General features: G+C 34.2%; 3 protein-coding genes across 3 annotated transcripts; 1 reads left to right on the top strand and 2 right to left on the bottom strand.

The window, feature by feature from the left end:
- Positions 5,052–7,901, top strand: LOC108662034. The gene is made up of 6 exons (XM_018121068.1): positions 5,052–5,294; positions 5,376–5,846; positions 5,991–6,534; positions 6,787–7,030; positions 7,073–7,160; positions 7,269–7,901. Exons 1-6 carry the CDS (start codon positions 5,052–5,054, stop codon positions 7,899–7,901), a joined length of 2,223 nt encoding a protein of 740 aa, XP_017976557.1.
- On the bottom strand, positions 17,913–19,057 carry LOC18599994 (germin-like protein subfamily 1 member 13). The gene is made up of 2 exons (XM_018120737.1): positions 18,847–19,057; positions 17,913–18,672 (listed from the first exon to the last, which is right to left on the bottom strand). The coding sequence occupies exons 1-2, from the start codon at positions 18,968–18,970 to the stop codon at positions 18,119–18,121; spliced, it is 678 nt and encodes a 225-aa protein (XP_017976226.1). The 5' UTR covers positions 18,971–19,057; the 3' UTR covers positions 17,913–18,118.
- On the bottom strand, positions 20,968–22,060 carry LOC18599996 (germin-like protein subfamily 1 member 13). The gene is made up of 2 exons (XM_007030218.2): positions 21,842–22,060; positions 20,968–21,711 (listed from the first exon to the last, which is right to left on the bottom strand). Exons 1-2 carry the CDS (start codon positions 21,966–21,968, stop codon positions 21,158–21,160), a joined length of 681 nt encoding a protein of 226 aa, XP_007030280.1. The 5' UTR covers positions 21,969–22,060; the 3' UTR covers positions 20,968–21,157.

The raw sequence follows: 23,240 nt of genomic DNA, 5'->3' as shown, positions 1-23,240 counted from the left end.
AGCCTGTTTATTGTATTACAGTAAGTAGAACGATATGACTTTCATGTAGAAAATTAATGGCAACATTATTCAAAACAAGTAACAAACTTCTGGGTTTTGATTTGGCTCTTAAATTAGTTTTTAATCTGACTAGAACCGGGACTGAAGATATGTGACCACACTCTTGTCCAACTTGAAGGCCTTTGTGAGAACATCCGGATTGATTGGTGGGTGTGAGCCAAAGACGGCCTTAGCAAAGGGTTCTTTTTTTAAATGGGCCCTATGCATAATGTGTTTTTAACAATAGATCTCTTTATAATTTTAACTATTTTTAACCAAGAGAATTAAAATTCAGACAAAATTACCCTTAATAAAATCGACCCGTTTATTTGACTTCGCGTCTCAACACAAAACCTATTAACGAGTCAAGTATGTTTAGGTTTGCGCCTTAAACTGATTCATATTTTTTGAGCTTTCTTCATCAAACTATTTATCTCTGGAGTATTCCTTATCAGAAAGAAAAATATCTAAGCATTTTGAGCATTTTGGAGTTGTTTTTGATACACGAAGAAAACCTGTGAGCGTTTTGAGCATTTTTAAGCATTTTAGAGTGATTTTTGACATATGAAAAAAAACTTTTGAACATTTTGAGCATTCATATTCATTAATTATATTGTTAAATGGAATATAGTGGATCATTTGAAGTTGTTGATCTTGTTAATGGAATTCAGTAGTTTTGGTAATTTTTGAGAATTACGTGACTAGTTTTTAGGTATTGCGTGACTGACTTTAGATATTGCGTGACTGACATTGGGCATTGCGTGACTAGTTTTTGATAAGGCATTGCGTAACTAGTTTCTGATAAGGCATTGTGTGACTAGTTGATAGGCATTACGTGACTCACTTTGGGCATTACGTGATTGACTTTGGGCATTTCGTGACTAGTTTTTGATAAAGCATTGCGTGACTAGTTTCTGATAAGGCATTGCATGACTAGTTGATAGGCATTGCGTGACTAGTTGATAGGCATCGCATGACTAACTTTGGGTATTGCGTGACTAGTTTTTGATAAGGCATTGCATGACTAGCTTCTGATAAGGCATTGCGTGACTAGTTGATAGGTATTGCGTGACTTGTTAGTAAGGCATTGTGTAACTTAGGCATTGTTTAAAAATCATTCATGCAATGTTTAAAATTCGATCACGTAATACTTAAAACCAATCACGTAATGCCTAAAAACAAGTCACACAGTGATTAAGTCACGCAATACCTAAAAACTAATCTCATAATACTTAAAAACCAATCTAATCAATTTCAACTTCTCAATTTTAGGGTTCTATGAATAAACCAATAAACTCAAAAACCTAAAACAAATACTTTTTTTTTACTAAGCTATGGAATTGTGTATTTCATAAAAGATAGGTTGCAAAACTCCATAACTCTCCAAAGCAAGAGAAAATATATCCCTATTTGGAGGCCTTGCTCACTTCCCTTATACAAAAACAAAATATACCCTATTTACAAAATATTTCCTGAATAGTTTCAACTCAAAATCCCATAAAAAAAATTAAAATCCCTAGCAAACATGCTTAACAATTATCTTAATCCCAAACAGAACAAAACTGTGAAACACTATAAAACCCATCAAACATACTTTAGATGTTTTTTCTCCCTAAGCAAAATCGCTATCTGCAAAGAGCAAAATCGCTGTTCATCGCCCTTAAGAACCCCAAGATCCACTATCTAAAAAAATAAAACAAAATAAGAAAGAGCTTGATGTCATCTCTACAAATTGGATGACGAGATAGACATATTTGAGTAAAGAGAGAAATCGAGATTTAATTTTGAAATTTTTATCCGTATGGCGGGAGAGAGAAAACTGAAATTATTTTAATTTGTCTGAAATTGTTTAAGGGGTATTATTGTCAAGTTATGCCAAAAATTGACCAAAATAGTTAAAATTATAAAAAAAAATGATATTTTTGAATTGATCTTATGAAGAAAGTTATTTCTCACAATTTTTTCTAGTTATAACCCCTGCATTTTGGCTGTTGAGACCAGCAAAGGCGACAACCTTAGTTTTCCCTATATTGAACTGGAAGTGGATTTGTTGAAATATTGGCTTTTGTTTCTGGAAGGAAAGTACTTCACTGGTGTAATACCCCTCACAAAGTATTTATTATAAAACATTTAAATTTATTAAGCTATAGTTTTATAAAAATAATAAGTAGATATTATTTTAGTATTTTATTTATTTACAATTATAACCTTTGGTGCTTTAATAATTAGGAAATGAAAGAAGGGGTCTTTTAGTGAATAAAAAAGTTTAATTAAAGTCAGTTTGTTTCTCACGTTTAAGTTAGTGGGATTAAGAATCAATTTATTTCACGTTTAAGTTAGTGGATAGGCTAGTTTAAGAATAGATAGAAACTCACGTCTGTTTGTTCATCAGACTCAAACAACAGGCAGTCAGAAGAGCTTGATATCATGAAAGAAGAAAGACAGAGAAAAGGGAAAGAAATTACTGATTAAGGTATGTTTGGGATTATATTTTCATAGTTTGGGCACAAAAGGCTCTGAATTATTTGTATCCCCTTAACTTTTATTCAAGTCCGGCACTTTTTCGATGACTTTCCGGTGGCATGATGGGTACCAATGGAAAGGTCTTTAAAAGATCTTTCCAATGGTTTTTGTAGCATCTTGTTTGGCCTTGTGGTTAGGAAGATATGAATTTTTGAAGTTAATTAGAAATCTAGTTTTCAACAGTTTCGACAGCCTGACTTTGGGTCACCGGAACTCCATATTCCGGCAACGTTTTTGGTCGTTTCTTTGAGGGCTTTTGTAGTATGAAATTAGATGTTTAATTTGGAGTCAATGGCTCAGTTAGAAGCTTCCTGTGTTAAGAGAATTGAAGCCTCAAAATAGGCTCATTGATACTGGAAACCCAAAAAGCTGGGTATTTTTGTGACGATTTTGAGAAATTTGGCTTTCGAAACTTGAGAATTTTGTAGTCTTTTTAATCAAAAAAAATTTTGGTGTTGTAGTATGATATGAATACTTCATATTGGTATTGATTTCATCACTGGAAAATTTTCGAGTTAAAAGTTACAAGTTCATAAAGTAGTCCAAATGGCCATCTCGATTCTGAAAATTTCAGAAAAAAAAATTCTTTTAATCTTTTTAATTTTTTTTAAATTCGATTTTAATTAATATATGATAAATTCTGTTGTAAACTTAAAAAATACTGGATATGTGATTTCTATTATATTTTTATATCTAAAAGTATATATATTTACATTTTATAAATTTATTTCTTAAATTAGTAAATTTTATTAACATATCAAAATTTTCTGAAAAATTATAAATATGATTTTTACAAGTGAAATTAGTGTTATTTCTCTCTCTGAAATTAAAATCCTTATTGATTTTATAATTTAAGTTTAATTCTCAACCTTATTGGAAATTTTGTTTAATTCAAAAATATATATATTATAAATATTATCTTATTAAGCAAAAATATTTCTAAATTGTAATAGAAGTCGCTACACATCCTAAGCGCTTAGGATGGTCAACGGAAAGTCACCTTGTAGGATCTGTTTGCAAACTCAGTTATGATTTTTGTATGTATGTGTTTCTCGAAATGTTAGGCTACTAAGAAGATTTTCAGATTTGCTACTTGAAAGTGAAATTAACGAGATCAGGTAAGTGACTGATATCCCTTCGATGTTTTCACACCTTAAAAATTAACCTCAATTTGAATTTGTACATGAGATATAATATTTTGTCCTATGATTTATTAAAATCGGGTTCAGCATGCAAAATGTATATGTATATGAGTTTGTATGTTGGATTTAGAATGTTGCTTATGCAAAGCATGATATCTGATTTCGAAATTTATATATGACTTTGTATAATGTATGCATATATGTTTTTGTGAATATAAATATAAATATTTAGTCTGAAACGAATATGCTTTTGAGGTGTATGAGATATGCTTTAGAAATTTGATATACTGTTTTATAAACTTTGGATAATCTAAAAATATATATTTATGTTTTGTCTCCTAGTATAGCTATGCTTTGATCTTGCTAATGGGGGTTAAATGTTGGTCATGTCGACATGTATTCTGTGATTAGAGAGCGATCTCCCAACCGCACCACCGGTTATAGAATAGTGGTATCTGTGATATCTGTTCAGTGTAGCCAATGGTTGCTTCTTCTGACCTGTACCACCGGGGTTAATTGTGGTTTTATTTTTGACCTATGCCACAGGGGTTATGTGTGGTCGTAGCATGTTACGAGAGACCATTAAAAGTTAAATATTGTGAATATAATTGTTCTGTTATTTGAATGCGTAAATTTTGAAGTATATGATTTTGAATAAGATTATCCAATATTTTGTCTCGACATTTGTAAATGATATATTTTGGCTTAAATGTTTTAAGCATGCTTAATCCGGCCGAAGGGATGTTAGTTACTTGCTAAGTAGTTGGACTCACTCCTTCCTTCAAAATTTTTTCANGGTTGTGATTTGATCAACCACGCGGGAATTTCGAGGAGTGATGTTTAATCTAGTAGCACTTAAATTGTTTAGGATTTATTTAAATATTATGAACATCGAACTATCTTTATTAGTATTCAGACATTTATCTTGGCTTAGTAGCTTTATGGTTTTGGAGATTTAATTTTGAATATTGTCGAATTATGATCTTTGAAAATTCTATCGACAGATATAGTTTATAAATCACTAAATTCTTCAAGTATATCAGTCTCTTTTAGTAATGGTTTAAGATATATATTTTAAAGCCTTGCATGTTTGTAGGATTATACCTTGCAGGTATGTGGCGTCTGTCATATCTCGGATCAGAGGCGTGATAGATTTAGTGGTATCAGAGCCAGGTTAGGCATAATTATGTAGTTACATAACACTTGTGCGAGGTTCGAGAGATGGGTAAAAAAAAAAAAGGATTGGGACGTTTTCTCTCAATTCATGTTTGTTATACTTTTATGGTTGCTTTGTGTTAGTGTAAAAAAAAATGTTAATGTTAATTTTTCTTGTTATAAAAAATCAGTATGCCTCCTCATCGAGACCGCGAGCCTAATCTCGCTGAACTTGTGGCTAGTGCTAGAGTAGTTGGTGTTAGGAGGTCTCGTTATGAGAGAATTCCAAATCCTCTAAGCCAAAATCAAGATGATGTTGAAACATCATATGCTCATATGGCCGTTGAAATTGACCGACCTCTTACAAACCCGATTGAGGGGACACAAGGTGTTGTGGCTGGACATGATGATAGAGTGTTGAACTTGATACAGGAGGTAGCTGGTTTGGTTAGGGAGAACGACAATGCCTACAACCGGTCCAACAGGTTGACAATTCTTCTAACTGGAAGGCTTTAGGTGAGTTTAAAGATAGCCCCTCCTCCTTTCAAGGGTTCCATAAACCCGGATGATGCAGAATTATGGATTGAGGAGATGGAGAAAGCTTTTGTTGCCATGCGTTCCAGTGATCAAGACAAAATTAGATTCGCAGTCTATCTATTACAAGGAAGTGCACATAATTGGTGGAAAGGAGTAACGCGCACTCATGACAATGACCCTGAGTTCTTCAATTGGGAGAATTTTTGCATTACTTTTTATGCCAAGTATTTCCCTCGAAGCAAGCTGTTACAGTTGGAGAGAGAGTTCCTTAATCTGGTTAAGGGCAGTATGACAGTGGATGACTATGAGGCTGAGTTTGATCGGTTTTCCAAGTTTGTCACTGCTCTAGTTTCTGACGATGAGAGTAGGGCCAGGAGGTTCGAAAATGGTTTGAATGCTCACATCCACAGAGGCTTAGCTCCATTGCACTTGATCAGCTACAATGAAGTGGTTGGTAGGGCAAAATCCTTAGATGCTATATGGAGAGAGACTTAAGAGGCAAGGAAAGATTTTCAGAAAAAAAAGGGCAAAGATTCAGACTTTCGAGGTAAGAGAGCTTTTAGTAGTCCTTCTAAATTTCAAACTACTGAAAAGTCTCGAGATTTCGCTACTTTTAAGGATAGACTTCCTCCTTGGAGAACTCAATCGTACCATGGCAAGACATCCCAACAAGGGCTTAGGTGTTCAGTGTGTGGTGGAGGACATCAAGCTACTGAATATAAGCGTGTTACTGGTGCTTGTTTTAGATGTGGCCAATTGGGCCATCGTATTGCTTATTGTCCTTTAGTCCTCCCAGAATGTCAATCTGTGCAGAAGCCACAAAACTCTCGAACCTTTGAAACTACAGCGCAAAGGACTCAGCCCACTCATGTTGTTCAGACTACGCAAGCACCTTCTTCTAGACATCAAAAAATGGGAAGACCTCGCACTCAGGGGCGTGGTTATGCTATCACTCAGTCAAATGTAGAGGCATCCAACACCGTTGTCTCAGGTACACTGCTAGTTGCCTCAGCTTTTGCTCATGTGTTGTTTGATACCGGTGCATCTCATTCTTTTGTATCTGTTGCATTTGTTCGAAAGTTTACTTTGCCTTGTATGCTTCTGGATTATGAATTATGCGTAGACACTCTAGTTAGAGGTGAAATTATGTCAGATTAGATTTGTAAGATGTGTGTGGTAAGGATTGATGATAGAGAATTGCTTGCAGATCTTCATGTTTTAAATATGCAAGATTTTGATGTAATTTTGGGGATGGATTGGTTAGTTGCAAACTTTGCCAAAGTTGACTGTCGAGGGAAAAGGGTGGACTTTAAGATCCTTGGGGAAACACCTTTTTATTTTTGTGGTAGTGGTATTTACACTCATTTGTGAATCATCTCTGCTTTGAAAGCTAGGCGATTGCTTGCTTGTGGTTGTAAAGGATTTTTGGCAACTGTTACAGACACTAGAATGAAGGAGTTGAGGATTGAAGAGATTCCTATTGTGAGGGAATTTCCTGATGTTTTTCCTGAAGATCCACCTAATTTACCTCTTGATAGGGAGATTGATTTCTCTATTGATTTGGTTCTAGGAACTGGTCCTATTTCTAAAGCTCCTTATAGAATGGCTCCTGCAGAATTGAAGGAGTTGAAAGAGTAGTTACAAGAACTTCTTGATAATGGCTTTATTAGACCTAGTGTATCTCCTTGGGGAGCTCCAGTGTTATTTGTAAAGAAAAAGGATGAGAGTATGAGGTTGTGCATTGATTATCGAGAGTTAAACAAGGCAACTGTGAAGAATAGGTATCATTTACCTCGGATAGATGATTTGTTTGATCAATTAAAAGGCGCTTAGGTGTTCTCCAAAATTGATTTTCGGTTTGGTTACCATCAGTTGAAGGTGAGAATTGAAGATGTCCCTAAAACTGCTTTTCGTACCCGATATGGGCATTATGAGTTCCTTGTTATGCCTTTTGGGTTGACAAATGCTCCAGCTACTTTTATGGACTTGATGAATAAGGTTTTCAAACCTTATTTGGATAAGTTTGTGGTTGTTTTTATTGATGATATTCTAGTGTATTCCCCTAGCTCAACAGATCATGAAAAGTATTTAAGGGTTGTTTTGGAGACTTTGAGGCAGAAGCAATTGTTTACTAAATTGAAAAAATGTGATTTCTGGCTTTCTAGTGTTGCTTTCCTTGGGCATGTGGTGTCAAAGGATGGGATTTCGGTGGATTTAAAGAAAGTTGAAGTAGTGGTGACTTGGAAGCGACCAAATAATGTTTCAAAGATTCACAGTTTTCTGGGCTTTGCTTTTGACCGATTGGTACGGAAAGAGGTTCGCTTCGAGTGGACAAATGACTGTGAAAGGAGCTTTGAGGAGTTAAAGAAAAGATTAGTATCCGCTCTTATACTTACCATACCTACTAGTGGTAAGGGATTTGTTGTTTACAGTGACGCTTCCAAAAAGGGACTTGGGTGTGTTCTTATGCAAGATGATAAGGTGATTACTTATGCTTCTAGGTAGTTGAAACCTTATGAGGAGAATTATCCTACTCATGATTTGGAGTTGGCTGCGGTGGTTTTCGCCTTAAAGATTTGACGACATTATCTGTATGGTGATTCTTGTGAGGTCTTTACAGATCATAAAAGTTTGAAGTCTCTTTTCAAGTAGAAGGAAATGAATATGCGACAGAGAAGATGATTAGAATTGTTGAAGGATTATGACTTGACCATCAATTACCATTCAGGTAAGGCGAATAAAGTTGTTGATGCTTTAAGTAGGAAGACTTCTGGGAATATGGCTGCAACGATTACTTCCCAGAAATAGATTTTGGAAGACTTGCGGAGGATGGATATTGGTGTACGTATGCATGGTTTTGGTGCATTATTGGCTAACATACGAGTACAGCCAACTTTGATTCACCGAATTAAGACAGCCCAAGTAAATGATCCTCGACTTCAGCACATTAAACTTGGGGTTGAATCTGGTTTGAAACCAGACTTTAAAATTCATGATGATGGCTCTTTGAGGTTGGTGATAGGATTTGTGTCCCTGATGATGCAGAATTGAAGAGAGAAATTTTGGAGGAAGCTCATTATAGTAATTATACAATCCATCCTGGAGGTACCAAGATGTATAAAGATTTGAAGAACACTTTTTGGTGGAGCAATATGAAGAAGGAGATTCCACAGTTTGTAGCCAAATATTTGACATGTCAACAAGTCAAGGCTGAACATTAGAGGCCAGCAGGATTGTTGCAACCCCTCCCTATTCCAGAATGGAAATGGGAACGAATTACTATGGACTTTATATCTGGTTTACCAAGAACCCCAAAAGGTAATGATGGCATCTGGGTGATTGTGGATAGATTAACAAAGTCTGCTCACTTCTTGGCTATTCGTACGAGAATGTCGTTGGAAAAGTTAGCAGAGTTGTATGTGGAGCAGATTGTGAGACTACATGGGGTACTAGTGTCCATTGTATCTGATCGAGATTCTTGATTTGTGGCAAAATTTTGGGAGAGTCTGCATAAAGCTTTGGGTACCAGACTTAATTTTAGTACTGCTTATCATCCCCAAACAGATGGTCAGTCTGAGAGAATTAATCAAATTCTTGAGGACATGTTGAGAGCTTGTGTCATGGATTTTGGGGGTTCTTGGGATCGACACTTGTTGTGGGCAAAATTTGCTTATAATAATAACTATCAATCTAGTATCCAAATGGCTCCATTTGAAGCTTTGTATGGTAGGAAGTGTAGATCACCTCTTTGTTGGGATGATGTGGGTGAAAGACAGTTATTAGGTCCAGATCTTATTCAGCAAGCAGTTGAGAAGGTTCAATTAATCATAGAACATCTTCGTGCGGCTCAAAGTAGATAGAAAAGTTATGCGGACAATAGAAGAAGGAGGTTAGAATTTGAGGTTGGAGATCATGTCTTCTTGCGAGTTTCACCTACTAGAGGAGTAATGCGATTTGGAATTCGAGGAAAACTTAGTCCTCGTTATGTGGGTCCGTTTGAGATTTTGGATAAGGTTGCTGATGTGGCTTATAGGTTGGCACTTCCACCTGTTTTATCGGGAGTGCATAACGTGTTTCATGTTTCTTTGTTGAGAAAGTATATTTCGGATCCTGGTCATGTTGTAGAGTTAGCTCCTTTGAGACTCAGAGAAGATTTGTCGTATGATGAGCGTCCTATACGTATTGTGGATAGAAAGGAGCAAATTCTAAGAAGGCGGACTATTCTCTATGTTAAGGTCCAATGGAGTAATCATACAGAACGAGAAGCGACTTGGGAGTTGGAAGAAAATATCAAAGAGAAGTATCCCCACCTTTTTGAGGACCAAGGTAAGAGTTTAAGGGACTAAACTCCTTTTAAGGAAGGAAGGATGTAATACCCCTCACAAAGTATTTAATATAAAACATTTAAATTTATTAAGCTATAGTTTTATAAAGATAATAAGTAGATATTATTTAGTATTTTATTTATTTACAGTTATGACCTTTGGTGCTTTAATAATTAGGAAATAAAAGAAAGGGTCTTTTAGTAAATAAAGAAGTTTAATTAAAGTCAGTTTATTTCTCACGTTTAAGTTAGTGGGATTAAGGGTCAGTTTATTTCACGTTTAAATTAGTGGATAAGTTAGTTTAAGAATAGACAGAAACACATGTCTGTTTGTTCATCAGACTCAAACAACAGGCAGTCAGAAGAGCTTGATATCAGGGAAGAAGAAAGACAGAGAAAAGGGAAGGAGATTACTGATTAAGGCATGTTTGGGATTATATTTTCATAATTTGGGCACACAAAAGGCCCTGAATTATTTGTATTCCCTTACCTTTTATTCAAGTCCGACACTTTTTTGATGACTTTCCGGTGGCATGATGAGTACCAATGGAAAGGTCTTGAAAAGATCTTTCCAAAGGTTTTTGTAACATCTTATTTGGCCTTATGGTTAGGAAGATATGAATTTTTGAAGTTAATTAAAAATCTGGTTTTCAACAGTTTTGACAGCCCGACTTTGGGTCACCGGAACTCCATATTCCGGCAACGTTTTTGGTCTTTTCTTTGAGGGCTTTTGTAGTATAAAATTAGATGTTTAATTTGGAGTCAATGGCTCAGTTAGAAGCTTCATGTGTTAAGAGAATTGAAACCTCAAATTAGGCTCGTTGATACTGGAAACCCAGAAAGCTGGGTATTTTTATGACGATTTTGAGAAATTTGGCTTTCGAAACTTGAGAATTTGGTGTTCTTTTTAATCGAAAAAAATTTTGGTGTTATAGTATGATATGAATAATTCATATTGGTATTGATTTCATCACTGGAAAATTTTCGAGTTAAAAGTTACAAGTTCATAAAGTAGCCCAAATGGCCATCTGGATTCTGAAAATTCCAGAAAAAAAATTCTTTTAATCTTTTTAATTTTTTTTAAATTCAATTTTAATTAATATATGATAAATTCTGTTGTAAACTTAAAAAATACTGGATATGTGATTTCTATTATATTTTTATATCTAAAAGTATATATATTTACATTTTATAAATTTATTTCTTAAATTAGTAGATTTTATTAAAATATCAAAATTTATGAAATTAATCATTTTAAATATGATTTTTACAAGTGAAATTAGTGTTATTTCTCTCTCTGAAATTAAAATCCTTATTGATTTTATAATTTAAGTTTAATTCTCAACCTTATTGGAAATTTTGTTTAATTCAAAAATATATATATTATAAAATATTATCCTATTAAGCAAAAATATTTTTAAATTGTAATAAAAGTCGCTACACACCCTAAGTGCTTAGGATGGTCAACGAAAAGTCACCTTGTAGGATTTGTTTGCAAACTCAGTTATGATTTTTGTATGTATGTGTTTCTCGAAATGTTAGGCTACTAAGAGGATTTTCAGATTTGCTACTTGAAAGTGAAATTAACGAGATCAGGTAAGTGACTGATATCCCTTCGGTATTTTCACACCTTAAAAATTAGCCTCAATTTGAATTTGTACATGAGATATAATATTTTGTCCTATGATTTATTAAAATCGGGTTCAGCATGCAAAATGTATATGTATATGAGTTTGTATGTTGGATTTAGAATGTTGCTTATGCAAAGCATGATATCTGATTTCGAAATTTATATATGACTTTGTATAATGTTTGCATATATGTTTTCGTGAATATAAACATAAATATTTAGTCTAAAACGAATATGCTTTTGAGATGTATGAGATATGCTTGAGAAATTTGATATACTGTTTTATGAACTTTGGGTAATCTAAAAATATATATTTATGTTTTGTCTCCTAGTATGGCTATGCTCTGACCCTGCCAATGGGGGTTAAATGTTGGCCATGTCGACATGTATTCTGTGATTAGAGAGCGATCTCCCAACCGCACCACTGGTTACAGAATAGTGGTATCTGTGATATCTGTTCAATGCAGCCAATGGTTGCTTCTTTTGACCCGCAACACCGGGGTTAATTGTGGTCTTAATTTTGACCTATGCCACAGGGGTTAAGTGTGGTCGTAGCATGTTACGGGAGACCATTAAAAGTTAAATATTATGAATATAATTGTTTTGTTATTTGAATGTGCAAATTTTGAAGTATATGATTCTGAATAAGATTACCCAATATTTTGTCTCGGCATTTGTAAATGATATATTTTGGCCTAAATGTTTTAAGCAGGCTTAATCCGGCTGAAGCGATGTTAGTTACTTACTGAGTAGTTGGACTCACTCCTTCCTTCAAATTTTTTTCAGGTTGTGATTTGGTCAACCACGTGAAAATTTCGGGGAGTGATGTTTAATCTAGTAGCACTTAAATTATTTAGGATTTATTTAAATATTATGAACATCGAACTATCTTAATTAGTATTCAGACTTTTATCTTCACTTAGTAGATTTATGGTTTTGGAGATTTAATTTTGAATATTGTCGAATTATGATCTTTGAAAATTCTATCGACAGATATAGTTTATAAATCACTAAATTCTTCAAGTGTATCAGTCTCTTTTAGTAATGGTTTAAGATATATATTTTGTAGCCTTGCATATCTGTAGGATTATACCTTATAGGTATGCGGCGTCTGTCATGTATCTGGTCAGGGGCGTGACAACTGGTTTTGTGGTTGAGGTTCACGAAAGAAGAAGAAAAGCACGTGATTTACATATGCCTTGATTAAATGCTATGTCATTTAGTTTATTACTAGTGTCATTTTTTATATTTCTAGATGTTTCTTCAAAGTAGCAAAATTGTCCTACCATTTTGTTTTTTGTTCCTCTGTTTTCGTGAGCTGTCAGAAAGAAATATTTTGCAGTCTCCAACGCAAAACTTTTTTGGTAGTCTTGGTATAGCCAGGTGTTTGTTTTCTTGTGAGCTGTCATTTACTCTCTCTCTCCTCTATGTATATAAACAAAAGGCATATGATTTAATAGTGAGTTGGAGCTTTTTGTCATTTAGTGTCTAATAGTTTTTTTTGTTCTCTCACATCTCTCTCGATTTCTTTCTTCTATATTTGTTCATATATTTATTTTAGAAAATTGCTATTTTTTTAACATGATATCAGAGCATTTTGCTTGATATTAAGGGACCGTTTTCATTAATTCCTCAACGTTTCCTTTGCTTTCAAATCATCCTTTGATTTTCGTTTATACTCAATGGCTACTTCAGGATTTGATACTTCAGTTCCACCGATCTTTATAAGGGAGAATTATATTTTCTGGTCTATGAAGATAAAATCCTATCTTAGAGCTTTTTGCTCTTCCTATTTCTTACTTGTTCATTCATAAAGTTCTTAAAATCGCAACACCGGCTAACTTGTTGAAGAGAAAATAAAGAAGAGTAGTTAAAAAATTGGTAGGTGATGATGACATATCTAACCATAAGCCACTCAGGAAACATATAATAGAGCATAATGTTGAACAGATTGCAACATCCAATACTAATGTCCATAGTCGACTGAATATTCCAAACTTCTCATTAAAATAAACCCAAATCATTCTGAGTAGTCTTTGGTTATTCTTACAATTATGATAGTTTTTGTTTCAAGACATGATCACTGGTTATTGTTTTGCAAAAGAATTGGTTTTTGATATGTATTAGGTATCGTATGAAATAAATTTTCAATTAGTTATGGCAGTTTCTATTTCATAAGGTTCTTATTGGTTATATTTTGTAGTTCTATTTTACAAGTAAAATATAATTTAAAATGAAGGTCCTAATTTTGAGTAAAAAAATTGGCATTTTCTATATCTATAATTCAAAGAGAAATATTGTATTCTTGATTGTGCCTTCACAAAACGTTTAATAATGCATACATTTGTAAGGGATTTTTAATGATTTAAAGGTATACATTTGTAAGAAATTTTTAATAATTCAAAAAAGAATAAGTTAACAGTATGAAAATGATATTGTAATTTAACACAATCATCTTAATTTAACTTATAATTTCTACAATTATTATAATTATGTTAATATATCGTCAAATTCGAGATGGTATGGTAGATATTAACTTAAATTTAAAAATTAAATCTTGAAACGATCTTCGATGATAATATGTCAAAGTTTACATCCAATTAGAAAACTTTTCATATTTAGATTCACAAATTATAATTGTTAATCATAATTAACAGAAGTATTCACCAAAATCGAAATTAAGAAGTCAAATTCAAGGAAGGTTAACACACATAACGCTCGTGTCTTCATGTAACAATATTTCTTGTTAGAGATTATCAAGATGGATAGAATTTGATCAGATTATTGTTTAGAGCAGAATGCATTATAAAAATTTGAAAAAGATCTTATCAGTTGTCTAATAGAAATCTAGTGAAACCGATATATTTAGAAAAGCTTGTTAAAAAAATAGTCTTTTCTTAAAGATTGCTCTTTCTCATTGAAATAGTTGCATATCGTTTACAATTTATATAATGACAATCCAGTCGCAATTGTTAAAACTAATCCATTGACTTGAAGGAAGGCCCTGAACTTGAAGCTTAGACTAGATGGTTACCAATGGGAAAATATTTGCTTGCGCGATGCCAAGACATTCTCATGAAGGGTTAAGGTCCACAATATTTCAGGTCCTATGAAGACAAATTGATTGACAACTAGTCCTAACATGCATTCTTTGTAGAACCTTCTCAGTAGCACTAGTTCTTTGACTTCTTCTTAACAAAATTTAGAGTGTTCTGGATTCTGGCAAATAAGATTGCAACTTTCCTTAACTTCTTAGCACCATGGTGACAAGAAATGAGAGGTCAAGAGGAATTCTGCCCCTTGAACGGTCCCAGGAGAAGTAAGAACAAGAAATAGGACTCAAGACATGTTTCTTAGTCTTACTTGTTCTTTTGCGGTGGTGTTTGTGGTTTACTGTTTTGAGTTTATTGTTTGCCTTGCTGTGATTTATGTTGCTGTTCTGAGAAGGTTACCTATTGATTATTGTCTTGTTTATTTGTCACGCCCCAGACCCGAGACATGACAGACGCCGCATACCTGTAAGGCATAATCCTACAGACATGCAAGGCTCTAAAATATATATCTTAAACTATTACTAAAAGAGACTGATATACCTGAAAAATTTAGTGATTTATAAACTATATCTGTTGACAGAATTTCCAAATATCATAATTCGACAATATTCAAAATTAAATCTCCAAAACCATGAAGCTACTAAGTCAAGATAAAAGTCTGAATACTAATTAAGATAGTACGATGTTCATAATATTTAAATAAATCCTAGATAATTTAAGTGCTACTAAATTAAACATCACTCCCCAAAGTTCCCGCGTGGTTGACCAAATCACAACTTGAAAAAAATTTGAAGGAAGGGGTGAGTCCAACTACTCAGCAAGTAACTAACATCCCTTCAGCCGGATTAAGCATGCTTAAAACATTCAGGGCAAAATATCATTTACAAATGCCAAGACAAAATATTGGGTAATCTTATTTGGAATCACATATTTCAAAATTTGCGCATTCAAATAACAAAACAAATATATTCACCATATTTAACTTTTAATGGTCTCCTGTAACATGCTACGACCACACTTAACCCCTGTGGCATAGGTCAGAAATAGAACCACAATTAACCCCAGTGGCATGGGTCAGAAGAAGCAACCATTGGCTGCACTGAACAGATATCACAGATACCACTATTCTGTAACCGGTGGTGCGGTTGGGAGATCGATCTCTAATCACAGAATACATGTCAACATGGCCAACATTTAACCCCCATTGGCAGGGTCAGAGCATAGCCATGCTAGGAGACAAAACAGAAATATATATATTTTTAGATTACCCAAAGTTCATAAACCAGTATATCAAATTTCTCAAGTATATCTCATACACCTCAAAAGCATATTCGTTTCAGACTAAATATTTATATTTATATTCGTGAAAACATATATGCATACATCATACAAAGTCATATCCAAATTTCCAATTCAGAAATCACGTTTTGCATAAACCACATTCTAAATCTAACATATAAACTTATATACATATACATTTTGCATGCTCAACCCAATTTTAATAAATCATAGGACAAAATATTATATCTCATGTACAAATTCAGATTGAAGCTAATTTTTAAGGTGTGAAAACACCGAAGGGATATCAGTCACTTACATGATCTCGTAAATTTTACTTTCAAGTAGCAAATCCGAAAATCCTCTTAGTAGCCTAGTATTTCGAGAAACACAAAAATCAGAACTAAATTTGCAAACAGATTCTACAAGGCGACTTTTCGTTGACCATCCTAAGTACTTAGAGTGTGTAGCGACTCCTATTACAATTTATGAATTTTTTTTTTTTGTTAATAAGGTAATATATTATTATTATTTATATTTTTGAATTAAACAAAATTTCCAATAAGGTTGAGAATTAAACTTAAATCATAAAATCAGTAAGGACTTTAAATTTCAGATAGAGAAATAATACTAATTTCACTTGTAAAAATCATATTTGTAATTAATTTCATAAATTTTGATATTTTAATAAAATCTACTAATTTAAGAAATAAATTTATAAAGTATAAAGATACATACTTCTTAACATAAAAATACAGTAGAAATCACATATCCAATATTTATGAAATTTACAATAGAATTTATCACATAATAATTAAAATCAATTTTTAAAACAAATTTAAAAAAAGAAATTTTCTGTTTTCTGGAATTTCCAGAATCTGGATGGCCATTTGGCTTACTTCAAGCTCTCATATCTTTTAACCCGAATTATATCCAGTGATGAAATCAACACCAATTTAAAGTATGCATATCATACTACAAGACCAAAATTTGTTTCGATTAAAAAGACCACAAGATTCCTAAGTTTCGAAAGCCAAAATTCAAGAAATCATCACAGAAATACCCAGATTTCTGAGTTTCCAGTATCAATGAGCCTACTTTGAGGCTTTAATTCTCTTAACACAGGAAGCCTCTAACCAAGACATTGACGCCAAATTAAACATCTAATTTCATACTTCAAAAGCCCTCAAAGAAACGACCAAAAACGTCACCGAAATATGGAGTTCCGGTGACCCAAAGTCGGGCTGTCAAAACTGTTGAAAACCAGATTTCTAATTAACTTCAAAAATTCATATATTCCTAACCATAAGCCCAAACAAGATGCTACAAAAACCATTGGAAAGATCTTTTCAAGACCTTTCCATTGGTACCCATCATGCTACTGAAAAGTCATCAGAAAAGTACCGGATTTAAATAAAAAAAATAAGAAAATATATCTAATTTAGGGTTTTTGTACCCAAATTATGAAAATATAATTCCTAAACATACCTTAATCAGCAATATCTTTTCCTCTCCTCTGTCTTTCTTCTTCCCTGATATTAAGCTTTTCTGACTGTCTGTTGTTTGAATCTGATGAATGAACTAACATAAGTTGTTGTCTGTTCTTTTAAAACTTATAAACTACCTAACCCCACTAACTTAAATGGGATAAATAAACTGACCTTTAATCCCACTAACTTAAACGTGATAATAAAACTGACTTAATTAAACTTCTTCTTTTACTTAAAGACCCCTTCTTCTATTTTCTAATTATTAAGACACCCAAGGTCATAATTGTAAATAAATAAAATACTAAAATAATATCTACTTATTATGTTTATAAAACTATAGCTTAATAATTTTAATTTAATTAATTTTTTTTTTTTATAAATACTTTGTGAGGGGTATTACATGATTGTTGGGAGTCTGATAGCAGGGTGGTGGACTCTTGTTCTCTGTATAGTTTAACAGGTTGCTGTCATGGCTGTTTTTTCGTAAGCCATCCTAGGACAGTTTAACTGGAGGAACACCAGTTGATAACTGTCTGTTTTTGTAAGTAATATTTCCATATAATGAAATGACCCTCTTTAATCTTCAAAAAAAAGATTGCAACTTTCCTAAATAGTTCGTCCGCAAGAAACATAAAGTTAGCCCAATTCTGGAAATCCTCTGATGTTTTGCATAAATCTTCCCATGTCAGATTCCAAGACCTTAATTAAAGTATTCTCAGAAAGGGTGCTTCCAATGAGATCTAGATAAAAGTTGAGATTTGGTACTAATTTGGAGTAAACCGTAATAACATAATAAATCCAAAACCAACATACAGGGAGAATTACATCAGTGGAGATACATAAGCAACCTCTTTATTTGACTTCAACAAGAATTACTTAAATAATGATGGAAACATGTAAGATATTGCTCCAAACTGTCTACTGCTTCATGGATGTTGAATATTGGTCTAATTGTTATCCCACCAGAATTGTGACTGAAGATATTTCACTACGTTCTTGTCCAGCTGGAAGGCCTTGGTGAGAACATCAGGATTGATGGGAGGGTTTGAGCCAAAGACTGCCTTTGCAATAGTGATAACTCCTGGATTTTGGCTGCCGAAAGCAGCGAAGGCAACTGCATTAGTTTTCCCTATATTGAGCTGGAAGTGGATGAGACCAACCGGAAAGACAAAAACATCGCCAGGGTAGAGGACTTTGGTGATGAGACGGTTATCCGGGTTGGATGTGACAAAGCCGACATAGAGTGTGCCTTCTAGGACAACTAGGATCTCTGTGGCACGAGGGTGAGTGTGAGGGGGATTTAGCCCACCATAAGGTGCAAAGTCAACTCTTGCCAGAGATACGCCAAGAGTGTTAAGTCCTGGAATTTGTTCCACATTAACAGGAGTGACTTTTGACCCCAGTTGATTTGATGTGTTTCCTGGCACGTTGAGCCCTGAAAAGAAGAAGTCTTCTGCTTTGGCAAGCATTGGGTCCTTGCAGAACTTCCCATTCACAAATACTGCATGAAAGAGAAAAGTGTTTGTTGATACCAAGCACGCAAGAAAGAAAAGATTCATTTTAGTTATTATTGTTCTGGAGAATAGAAGCATTATTGCATCCTTGCTGAATGTCTTTAGTTTATGCATACCCCGGTAAATTCAAATGAAAACAGAGAAATTAAGGGAAAACATACCTGCATTTTTAGTGTCATTGAGGGCTACACAAAAGTCTTGAAGAGGGCTAGGGTCAGAGGCAGAGGCAAATGAGGAAGCCAGAGCCAAAAAGAGAAAAGATGCCAGGAAATAAACACCTTTCATTGTAGCTTGGCAGGTTACTAGATTCAAGTCTTCCAAGTTTTCTTGCTTTGGGTGAGTAAACCTTTTGAAAGCATGCCTATTTATAGGTTGGAGTCTTTGAACAAGTATTTGATCTTTCTCATCAAGGACTTACCAAGTCAGCAGTGACTTGGTTTTTTTTTTTTTTTCCTTTAAATTTGTGGACGAATAATTCCTCAGCAACCATGCATCTATATCCTCTTCGAATGCCCACTTCCAATGCTTACATCACAGCATTTAGACATGGAAGTGGTCTTGTTGTACATATCAAAAGTTTCCTTCCTTTCCTTGTTTGTGAACATTGGTACTCAATTTAAACTGACCTACTTCATTGACTTTAGCACAAATTGATAATTGCTGCAGGATGCCGGCGCTTCAGCTAATTGATCTTGCAATTCAAAAGTTGACAGTTTCCCTTACAGGTACTTCTTCCTTTTCATAGTATTTAAATTAGACATGCTTGCATTTGCAGCTGTGGCAGATGACACATGTAAGTAGTCCATTGCACTTCAACGGAAATTCGGGCTACAAATTTATGATTCAATAAATCATATTTGGAGAGCAGCTCAGATAAAAAAATAATGTTCTGTATTCAGAAAGAAAAAGGTACTCAAACCAATAGTGTGACTGAAGTAGTACTATTGCCAAAAATTGAATGTAGCAAAAAGGACGTAACAAACCTGTAAGGCAGAGAGACTCTGTAAAGTTTTTGTCTCAGTTGACAAAGTCTAATGTGACATGTTCCTGGACAATAAAACATATGGCCCCTTTGACTAAAAAAGCAAGGATTCTTGCAAGATTAACCTTGCTTGAATTGGCAAATTGCAAAATTTGACCACTTCTTGAAGAATGCAGTACTTTGAACTAATCACTGAAGCAACAGTTGGAGAAGTATAGATGTGAGCTACAATCAAGATATAGGCCCTTCTGAAGTGCATGCTAAACCCAGGCCTGAATAGGCTAAAGTGAACCAATTAGGCTATGTTTTTCTCTTTATTATTTTTTCTTTTCTTTTTTGAACTGTTGTTTAAGCAGAAAAGCAGAATGGTAAACTAGTCAGTTAACTTGCTAAATACTACAAAGATGAACAGATAATAATAATTAGCAAAAGATCACAGAAATCCTGAACATAAACAAAGGTTATAAATTGTCAGGAAAATCTTCTAAACTTTGTTTTACTAAGTATAAACATATGGCTTTAGAAAGAAGAATAAGTAAATGTATTTGTTCCTTTTATCTTCTTATATAATATCTGATAACTATAAAAAGCAAACTAAGTTGAGCTGATTTCAACATCCAAACATCAGTGTTCGCAACATTCAGACATCTAGATGAGAAAGTATTGGAAAATTGCTATTACTTTAATACACTTTGTCCTTGCTGGGTGAGACTTAGGCCTATTATTAAATCATTATTCACATTATTGTCTGATAAAAGTTTGGCATGCACACATAAGTTACACTTAAATTCTTGTAAGGTCAGGCATCATTTGCCCAAATTCAAGGATCGATGTTGCAGGTCACACACTCAATTAAAAGCCTTAGTAACTAATAGGTCTCATTTCACTGTGATCACTTATATCAATAATTGCTGTCATCTCGCCAGATCATGTTTTTTCCTTAGGATGCGTTTAAGGTCTTATTGTTTGGAGAATTGACCTGCAAACTTAGGAAACCTGCTTATCATGCATGCATCTGAAAGGATCAGAATTATTATTCCTTTAGGGTTTCCTTGGGAGGAAAGAGGAGGAGAGGTTGTGTGATGTTAATTGTACACATTTTATTTAACCTACCCTGCATTCTTTATTTGCCAAATTTATAGTCTTTTTTCCTAACTGTACTGATTAACTTGCCCCGTTAATTTTCTAATCAGGTCTGCAAATATCAACTTCACCAATTGTACATTTCTCCCTCTTGACAGCATTGCACTATTAACCACTAATTATAAATTTCACTCCACATGTTCAAAGGCGCACAGAATACATAGAATGCAGTGTTATGGCCTAAAAAATTTTAATATATAGAATGCTGAACACAGCAAAGGAGAGGTACAAATGTAATCACTTGATCCATTATTATTAGGTTTATGACAACAGCAAGGAAGATGGATGACACATTATTCAAAATAAAAAACTACCATATCTTATGGATTCATGACACATTATTCAAATTAATTGTTGTCCCACCAGAACCGGGACTGAAGAGAGGTAACAATATTCTTGTCCAGCTGGAAGGCCTTGGTGAGAACATCAGGATTGATGGGAGGGTTTGAGCCAAAGACTGCCTTTGCAATAGTGATTACTCCTGGATTTTGGCTGCTGAGACCAGCAAAGGCAACTGCATTAGTTTTCCCTATATTGAGCTGGAAGTGGATGAGACCAACTGGGAAAACAAACACATCTCCAGGGTACAAGACTTTGGTGATGAGACGATTCTCCGGGTTGGATGTAACAAAGCCAACGTAAAGTGTGCCCTCTAAAACCACTAGGATCTCAGAGGCACGAGGATGAGTGTGAGGGGGGTTTAGGCCTCCGTACGGAGCATAGTCAATTCGAGCCAGAGATATGCCAAGAGTGTTAAGTCCTAGTATTTGTGCAACATTGACCTGAGTCACAGTTGATCCCACTGGATTTGATGTGTTTCTGGGGATATTGAGCCCTGAATAGAAGAAGTCTTCTGCCTTGGCAAGCTTTGGGTCCTTGCAGAACTTCCCATTTACGAACACTGCATCAATGAAAGTAATGTTCGTTAATTATGAAGAAAACTATTGCTGGGAATGGAAATTATAGTCATTGACATAAAATAATAATTAACATGAAAGTCCTGAGAGACAAAACGTAATACTATAACATACCACCGTCCTTGGTGTCATTGATGGCTACACAGAAGTCTTGGAGAGGGTCAGGGTCAGAAGCTGAGGCTAATGACCAAGCGAAGGCCAAGAAGGCAGAAGCTACAAGGAAAAGTTGAACTCCTTTCATTACAATTCCGCTGGAAGGAAATCTATCCTACGTTGTGGAGCTGTATGCTACTACTTGGGAGCGGGGTGAGAAATCGTGCATGGCAGAAAGGTCTATTTATAGATGGAAAACAAATGAACTGGTCCTTGTTTCCTCTCAATGAAGTTGGTGACTACTGGCATGTGCCTTTACAACTAGTTATTTTCTATTTTCTAGTCCCCGTTTTCCTCATCCATGGCTTACATCATTTTAATATTATCGGGGAACAGGTCATAATTCACTTAAGACTTCTATGTATCTTTCCTATATTTTTCTTTTTGGATTGAAGTTTGATGCGTTGATTGATTCTGTGTTGCCTTTGTGGAAAGAAATGCTAGAAACAAGTTCATATTTGATAACCTGCAGTTGGGGTATAATTCTCCACATTATGAAAAAGTCATAACTTATTTGCCACTTCTTTGAAAGTACAAACGTTTATAAAAAATTTTGAATTAGGTAGCAAATGAATGTTTCCTACGTAAATAAGTTTATAGATATTTAGGAAGTGCATCACATACCATCAAATATGAACTGATCATAAACAGTTTTGCATTGTCTTCTTCATACCTTAAACTTTTTCTTTTTTTTTATTCATTATTTGAGTGAGATAATTGATTTATATCTGGAGTTGCTGCAAATAGCCGGCAAAGTTTTGTCTGTTGAACTCAATTCATTCCTTATAATTAGCATGATCTAAGAAGTGCTAATGAGACAAAAACTTATGCTTCATTTAAGGTTTCTAACTTTATCCCCAATCAACATATTATGTAGTCTCAGTTGACAAAGTCTAATCTGACATGTTCATGAATACTCAAACATATTACATCTGTGCTTATCACATTCACAACATTAGTAATTTCTTGCACGTTCAATTAACCATGCTAGACTCAAACATCTTCAATTAGCCAAAAATTAATTAGGGCTGCCTTGAATTGATCTTAGAATTGGCCAAACTGTGGCTGGAAGAAACTGTTTCAAGAATTGTGGGTGATGACTCAGTTGTAACTCTTATAGACATGAATAATCTTTGAGCATTGAGGTGAGTTGGTGATTTCTTTATTTGGTGAACTAACCAGGGAAGCAAATGCTCAAAGCCAAATGGCAAAATAGCAAGTGATTAATTATCTTGCATAACATTATTAATGAACAATAAGAATAGTTGTTAAAAGTATTGGTAGGTGATAATGACATTGAGCTACAAAAAAATTATCAATAGATTATACTATGCAGATCCTGTTCAATGGATCGCAACTT

This window comes from Theobroma cacao, chromosome 5 (genome assembly GCF_000208745.1).
Source record: "Theobroma cacao cultivar B97-61/B2 chromosome 5, Criollo_cocoa_genome_V2, whole genome shotgun sequence".
Taxonomy (NCBI): domain Eukaryota; kingdom Viridiplantae; phylum Streptophyta; class Magnoliopsida; order Malvales; family Malvaceae; genus Theobroma; species Theobroma cacao.
This window is presented reverse-complemented; position numbering and strand designations above follow the sequence as displayed.

Excerpts from the sequence above, each read along its gene's own strand:
- LOC18599996 (XM_007030218.2), bottom strand. The coding sequence starts at position 21,968 with ATGAAAGGAGTTCAACTTTTCCTTGTAGCTTCTGCCTTCTTGGCCTTC. Across the intron at positions 21,712-21,841 it reads CAATGACACCAAGGACGGTG|TGTTCGTAAATGGGAAGTTC; the intron begins GTATGTTATAGT and ends TCATTGATGCAG.
- LOC18599994 (XM_018120737.1), bottom strand. The coding sequence starts at position 18,970 with ATGAAAGGTGTTTATTTCCTGGCATCTTTTCTCTTTTTGGCTCTGGCT. Across the intron at positions 18,673-18,846 it reads CAATGACACTAAAAATGCAG|TATTTGTGAATGGGAAGTTC; the intron begins GTATGTTTTCCC and ends TCTTTCATGCAG.
- LOC108662034 (XM_018121068.1), top strand. The coding sequence starts at position 5,052 with ATGCCTCCTCATCGAGACCGCGAGCCTAATCTCGCTGAACTTGTGGCT. Across the intron at positions 5,295-5,375 it reads TGTTGAACTTGATACAGGAG|GTGAGTTTAAAGATAGCCCC; the intron begins GTAGCTGGTTTG and ends GGAAGGCTTTAG. Across the intron at positions 7,031-7,072 it reads GAATTGAAGGAGTTGAAAGA|TGTATCTCCTTGGGGAGCTC; the intron begins GTAGTTACAAGA and ends TATTAGACCTAG.